The sequence below is a fragment of the Cryptomeria japonica genome, chromosome 7, assembly GCF_030272615.1.
Source record: "Cryptomeria japonica chromosome 7, Sugi_1.0, whole genome shotgun sequence".
NCBI classification, from domain to species: Eukaryota; Viridiplantae; Streptophyta; class Pinopsida; order Cupressales; family Cupressaceae; genus Cryptomeria; species Cryptomeria japonica.
In genome coordinates this window covers 685,910,956-685,918,502 of record NC_081411.1, presented here as the reverse complement: position 1 = coordinate 685,918,502, position 7,547 = coordinate 685,910,956, and the positions used below count along the sequence as shown (strand labels likewise).

At 35.3% G+C, this 7,547-nt stretch overlaps 1 protein-coding gene across 1 annotated transcript; it reads right to left on the bottom strand.

The window, feature by feature from the left end:
- Positions 1-3,513: 3,513 nt before the first annotated feature.
- On the bottom strand, positions 3,514-4,491 carry LOC131078518 (uncharacterized). Its single transcript, XM_058016239.2, has 3 exons — positions 4,248-4,491; positions 4,005-4,148; positions 3,514-3,920 (listed from the first exon to the last, which is right to left on the bottom strand). The coding sequence occupies exons 1-3, from the start codon at positions 4,335-4,337 to the stop codon at positions 3,831-3,833; spliced, it is 324 nt and encodes a 107-aa protein (XP_057872222.2). The 5' UTR covers positions 4,338-4,491; the 3' UTR covers positions 3,514-3,830.
- Positions 4,492-7,547: the final 3,056 nt, after the last annotated feature.

The following is a 7,547-nucleotide window of genomic DNA, read 5'->3' as shown; positions in this document are numbered from 1 at the left end:
AATTGCGACCCTAGTAATTTACGACTGCATTAGGGTCCTCACACATGCGAACTTGAATCCTCTAGCCTAATCGGAGACTGAAGAGTGCTCTGCTTGTGAAAACTGCTTCTTCCTTGGCCTCCACATCACTCTGCCCTGGAGAAAGGGGTAGGACAGGGGCATGGCGCAACGCCCCTGTCCCCCCTTGGACAAGGGCATGACACCCTTGTCCACCCAAGACAGGGGTGTGTCACCCCTGTCCCTGCCCTATTTTGGGGTAGGACATTTCTAGTGCAAGCATTGTGGGTTGTGTAGTGAGCAGGAAATCTCCCCGATGTCGGTCTGTGAAAAATTCAAATCCTTCAAACATGTATTTAAGGGGCATTCATCCTCTCATTTGCATAAGTTCAATAAAGTTGGATAAGTGGGAAATTCACAAGTGATCAAGCATTCAAGAGCATTCAAGGATTCTTTTCCAACATTGAGCATTCTCAAATCTCCCTTCAAGGCTAGGTGTTGCATTAAAGTCAAGGATTCAACCATTGAAGAGGAGAGTGATTTCAACATTCAATTCCACACAAGCATTTCTATCAACATTGCTACTACAACCTCCCTTGAGGTGATTTACAATTCAGTCTTTCATTTACATCTACTTGCAAGTACTTTCTTTCATTACTTGGTTAATTCCAAAACTGGGGTTTGACCTAAAGGCAAACCCCCAATCCCAACACATTTCCCTCTCTTTTTTGTGTGTAGGTTGCAGGTGTGCAGCTGTACTTTCGGATCTGGGCTTCATTTACAGAGGTGGAAAAACCCTTTTCGTTTCGCGGATTGCTCAGAGGACCGTGTACATTCCCGCCACAGTCCAGATAACTTTTCATCAAATTTGCAGGGTGACTTCGTCTCGACATTTTACTGCCAAATCCAGGTGCACAACTTCATCCCATATTCAGACCTCAAGTTATAATCGATTCTTTGTCACTTTTGCACTACATAATTCAATCAATTTCCATTTCAAATCAAACAAAGAGAATAAGGAGATCATCATAACATCCTTAATTCATTCAAAATTGAATCCATCATCTTTGTGTGGAGATTGGATCTAGTGAATTACCCCTCATCTCCCTAATGTAATGGTGAAAAGTGCTTGAAGGATAATCAATAGTGAAACTCTCATCTTTCTTTGAGGGAAAGGGTTAGTTTTCCTCTTGATCTTTGGTCATGATTTCCTCTTTCTCAAGATGTTGGTTCTTATTACTTGGCTATATATTTGCATTGCTGGAGAATTCCTCTAAAGAAAGTTTCATGATTAATGGAGATGTAAGGGCAAAGAGCATCTTTCTTGAGAAAAGCTACACATTTCTTATCTTAACTACGTAAGTTGGTTCTTATTAGTTGGATATTGCTACACATTCCTCTAAAGAATAGTAGCAACAATGATGTTTTATTTAACCAATTCTTGTTCACTTCTTGGAAAGTCTCACAAGTAAAATGTGTAACTGCAACCTCCTTTGCCTTATTGTTAGGTTTTGGAACTTGTTGCCTAGGGGTCAAGTATAGCGGACCATTAGGGCTAGGACCTTTTGCTCCATTATGATTATGGTTTCTACTACCTACTATAGTCCAATTGCCCTAAAATTTTAGAGGAGAATCCCCAACATGTTTTGAAGCTAGCTTGGGGCATTGAATTTCTAGAGGGCAATCCTTGCTTTTATGGTTAGAGAATTGACACTTGAAAAAAGTATTAGATAAGTTATGATACACATCCCTTACTTAGAGCTAGGAAAATAAAAGTTCATTATCAAGAAGGTGGTTTTATCACAAGGTGGAACATGTTTTGTTCAACATGAACAACATGGCCATGAGAGGCTACAATGCAATCAAGAAAAAGGCCACAAAAATAAAGGTTAACAAACTTGACCCAAATACAAACTAAGAGGGTGTTCTCATTATAGATAACAAATTCTTGAGTCTAATGGGAAAAGACAAAGAGTTATGAATATATGAGGGGGCATTGCCATGCTATAAAATAAAATTAGCAAGCTTAACATCTAGAAAAGAAAAAAAAGAAAAACCCTTAGTAAAATTTTGGATAACATCAATGTACAACTCATGAAAGACCTAAAGGTATTGACTTGGCTCTTTAACATGATCTTAGAGGGAATTCTACCCATAAAATATTGAAAGGGATAAGTCTCAAGCCATTTGCATTTATTGTCAACATCTTTAAAAGCCAAAACAACATTAGGGATAAGTGATTGATAAGAATAAAATCTCAAACCATTTACGTGCATGGTAAAAATCTTAAAAAGCCAAAACAACATTAAGGATATGTGATTGAGAAGAATATAGTCCCAACCCATTTACATACATTGTCAAAATCTTAAAAAGACGAAAAAACATTAAGGATAAGTGATTGATAGGAATATAGTCTCAACCCCTTTACATGCATTGTCAAAATCTTAAAAAGACAAAACAACATTAGGGATGAGTGATTTACCTTGTGAGCTACTTTCAATATGAACAAGTGTGAGGGTATTTTGGTACCGTCTCTCATGAACTTTCATGAATTGTATGTGTGAACCATACTTTTAATGTGAACTTGTGAGGGTATTTTGGTGCAATTTTTTATGCATCCAAGCCAGTGACCTCAACAATAATTACTAATCCACTAAGATTGATGACTATATATATATATAAAACCTTAAAACTTCAACCAAAACCGCCCAAAAGAAGATATATAATAAAAGATACAAAATTGAAATGTAAAACAAGAATAGTCCACCAAAAAAACAAACAAACAAACTTCAACCAAGACCTCCAAAAAAAAAAAAAGAAGCTATAGGGGAAAGGACCCAGTAGTCGTGCACCCTAACTTCACGCTTCTCAAAATCCTACTTGGAAATTTCGAATCACTCCGATTTTTTTACAGCAGCTTACTTGGCAAGTCCCCTGCTTATAACTAAGGTTTCAGGGCCACATCATCAAATATGATGCCACATCAGCATGCTTTTTGCCAAGGTGTCCAAAACAGCCCCCAAAAAAAGTGAGACCAATAGGCGTGCAAAAGAGGCCCCAATAGTTGTGCAGTCGATGTGGCATCACCTGATTGGTTACTTTTTACAATATTAGTACATTTCTTAACAACTATTGGTACATTTCCTAACAACTGTTGGTACATTTCCTAACAAAAATTGATATTTTTTGTTTCAAACAATAGGTTTTATTTGTTCAATTTTTGGAACAAAAGGTATCAACAACCCTCACAACAATTGGAACATGCTCAACTACTGGGTCCTTTCCCCTATATAATTAAAGATATAAAATTGAAATTTAAAACAATAATACCCCCACCCCACCCCGAAAAAAAAAAAATTCAAACAAAACGCTCAAAACCATTATTTGTTTGTATGCTAATATTAAAATAAATAAAATAATAAAACATAGTGAAGCCATTGAACCTTAAACAATATTATTTACATAGAGTGGTTATCCCCAACATCAATGATAAACATTATAATAAAAAAATTATAGTTAATGAGAATGTTTCTTCCTTAATTTCATAAAGTACAGATTAAAAATAATAATTAATCCAATAAAAAAAAAAAATTCCAGGTGCGGAATCCAAGAGTCGTACGAATACTTTTGGATCCAAATCGGAACATTCCGGCATTATTTTCCATTTCAAGCTTATCAAAATTTCAGGCACAATGTTCGTGCCCAATCGATTCGCATGGTTACAGTGGAATTCATACAATGATCTGAATACAATCTGTGTTGGCTGCGCCAAAAACCCAACCAAATCTTAAAACTCCATGAATTTACAATGCCAAACGGATCCGATCCCGAATTCATTTATTCACTGTTGAAACTGTGGTTGTGAATTTGCCCACAGAAATTCCAGGTCTCACACAGGCCTTTATACACGCCTCACTACAATCCTGTAATCACAGAACATTCCCCATTAATGGCGGTCATTAAAAGGAGAAAATCCATGAAAAACCTCAGAATGGAAATCAATATACCTGAATTGCAGAAGCAGAATTAGCATTGTGACTAGCTCTCTGGCAGGCTGCAATGCATCCTGTTTCACACGCATCTTCCACGCTGACATAACAGCATCCCACATCTCCTTGACTCGCCATACTCTCTCTGCCCACACCTTGCACCTGCTCAAAAAAGGAAAAACCCATTAAACAGAGCCCCCGAGATTCGATCTACCGACCTCATAAGAATTTCAGAAAATTTGGGGGAGATCGATCGGACACCTGTGCAAAGACCCGAATCGTGAAGAGGCCGGCTTGTTCCAAGGCGGTGATGCCCCTCACAACAATTTTCTTATAGTCTGGCAAATCCATCCCCGAATGTTATATCAGATTTCTCAGATTCTTGAAAGAACGGGGGAGCTAAAAAGCCCTGATAAAGGGGGAAAAAAAGTAGAGAAATCTGGTTGAAATTTTATATATTTTAATGTTTTCATGTTTATCTAATATCTGGGTGGACTGTGATTTGTGGAATCATCTCAATGCCGGCCACGGTGATGGATTGTGGGCCGCCATTAGAAGAAGATTTGTCAGAATTGCCAGGTCATTGCAGTGGATGAGACGTCATTTCTGAAAACTTTTCATGGCTGTTTTGGATTGGGTGGAAATTTGGAACTGTGCTGACCTTCTATTTTCACATGTGGATTGGAATTTTGTGGCTCAATTCGTGGCTGTTGTGGATTGGGCCGGACCTTAATGTTGATTGGATTTTGTGGCTCGCTTAATTTGTTTTTGGTGATTGAGGTGGAATGGCAATAATAGTGTCTTATTTCATTTGCAGTCAGTTCTCAGGCAAATGTTACATTCTGGGAAACTTCTGAAATAAGTAAAGATCAGAGAATTTCTAAACTTTTCCTCTGAAGTTTTGCATGGATTACGTGTCATGCTAATGAAGAGTTACACTTGGATAATATTTTGATTTCCGTTTTTGTTTGATTCAAAGATATTTTAAGATTTTTTTGAAAGGATTTTATAGAGTTTGTTTTGTTATTCCATACAAAAGCATGATTCTATGGTAACATTTGAGAGTTAAGGATTAAAATATTTTTTAAGTAAATAAAAAAAATTAATTTTAATTAAAGTAATAATAACTTTTCAAATCTTTGTTCATGGGTAGTTAGGGTTCATCCTTTTTCTAAGATAAGGATAGATGTAAGGCGGATTTCTTCAATGGGGGATGACATAAGCAAGCTCAACTTTAACACTCTGGCTAAAAGAAATTAGAGACCATCAAAGGTTGATTGCATTATAAGAAATCAGGAAAGAACAAGTTGTCTTGTTGGGACTTCTTATTCGCAAAAAACTAAACTAAACATTCAAAAATTGTATATTAAAGGGGTCTCATTAATCACCATCAAACACCTTATTGAAAACTTAAGAACTTTTTATTTTAATGTGGGAGGTGATGGATACAGTCAATAGTTTTAAACTTGGCCACATCTTTGAAGAAGTGAATGGAGTGGTTGATAAATTGCTAACATAGCAAATGAAATGGCAAGAGATTATCATTTCTCTGGCTCTCTTGGCTTAGCAAGATATCACCCTTGATCGTCCATCCTACCTCTCTCACTTGATTTAAATGAATTTAATTATGGTATGGTGATCTCTAAGGCTTGGCTTGATACTCATCAAGAATGGTACAATAGAACTTATGTAAGATTGATGGATTAATAATGATTTTGTACCCTTGGCTTCTAATTGGAAGAATTAAAGTCATAGACATTCTAAATTGGCTTAGTCATTTCAAGTAGGATGAATATGATGATCAATCTCAAAGAAAAAACAAATGCTAGATTTCATTCAAGGGTGATGTGTTCAATTTCACGTTGATAAAAGTTTTAGAACAAAATCAGTGATGGTGTTGCATGCAATGAAGATGGTGAAGGGAATACCTTTCTTTTTATGTCCCATCATTATTGAGTAAATATAGATGTTTCTTCCAATGTTTTTGGTTGCTCTCTTGCATGTTTGGAATCTAAAGGGATAATTCAGGCGGTAGCTAATTTGATCATCAAACCTTAGTGGTATTGTGGTTTGAAAAAAGTATGTGGATATTATTGTGCTTTGTTGGGTTTTCATCCAGAAATGGCCTTTCATCAATCCTCTTTTTGGGGCCCATGGGTATCTTCTATCATCAACAAAGTGAAAAAAGATGACAATGCTCATCACCATAAAGTTGAATGACAAATTAAATTTCTGAAAACAGTATTATTTTTCATATTGTGGTCAATGGGTATTTTTCTTTGATGTTTGATGGCTCAAAATTTGAATGTTGTGAAGGTGGGGCAACTACTTATGTTTGGAGCAAATAAAGGATAGATACAATATGTTGTAATACAAGTTTGTTGATATAAGCTTTCTAATCAGTATAAGCATCTATATTACTATATTAGCCTTTTTAAAGAGTCATCTAAATAATATTTTTAAAATTTTGATATTAATACATAAGGGTACCCTCTAAAACCATATTCACTATAAGAAAACTCTTTAGATAAAAATAAAGTAAATAATGTAAATACAATAAAATGATCCTCTTTGTTTTATATAGGAGTTGGATAAGCTATATTCACAAAATGGATATAAGATCATAAAATGATTAAATAAATAAAAAATAGACTTCTTGAAAATGATATTTTTTATGTTTTCTACATAGATTTACTAAAGATTAGTATGTCAATTTTATGTATATCTAAAACCAATTGTCAAATCACATTAATTTATAGTGAATATTATCTTCATGGACTACATATAATGAGATGTTGATATGACATAAAACTTTACATTCACTCAAAAATAATTGTATTATAATAAATACTTTGTCAATGATATCAAATAAAAGATAATAGTAAGTAATATGATATTTAAATGGTGATGTGACTTTTATGAGTTAGACTATCATGATATTTATAATAAATGTTTATGTCATTTGTTAAAATTTTAATGTATATATGTTACCTATAAAAATTTTAAACTTTGAAAAGTCGCTCCCCTTCGCTTTTCTCTTTAAATTCCTTAACTTTTGTCACGGAGTTCTTAGCTTTTAGAACCGCCCGATTGTCCGACCAAGTTGGAGAAGCTTGCACAATGTTGGCACCTTCGAGAAGTTGAACTTGTGGTCACTTTCGAAAGGAGTTCGATGGTTGTGAAGTTGCACGACCTCCCAACTCTCTGATACCATTGGTGTTTGTGACTAATGTCTCGCTCTCTTGAAAATTTAAAGGACACTATTGGTTCTAAGTAAGGACATTTGGTGGGATAGTTTCAAATGGTTTTGGTACTTTTGGGTTGGCAACACGAGTGATTGTACATATAGGTTTTGCTTGGGCACCGACGAAATTAAATGGACTGTCAAATTGATAAGAATAATGGCTCCTGCTATTTCGTCCTCCTCCTCGTCGATTGCCACATCATGCATTGTTTTCAAGGAACAAATCAAGGCAAGATTTGTGAAGTATCATCATTAATGGTCATTAAGCAATCTGAATACAAAGAATGGTGGCAACATACGTTACTTCATTTGATGTT

Bases quoted from the DNA above. Each gene is read 5' to 3' on its own strand.
- LOC131078518 (XM_058016239.2), bottom strand. From the start codon at position 4,337: ATGGATTTGCCAGACTATAAGAAAATTGTTGTGAGGGGCATCACCGCC. The intron at 4,149-4,247 runs GTGTCCGATCGA...TTTTTTGAGCAG, and splicing joins CGATTCGGGTCTTTGCACAG to GTGCAAGGTGTGGGCAGAGA. The intron at 3,921-4,004 runs GTATATTGATTT...CTGTGATTACAG, and splicing joins ATTCTGCTTCTGCAATTCAG to GATTGTAGTGAGGCGTGTAT.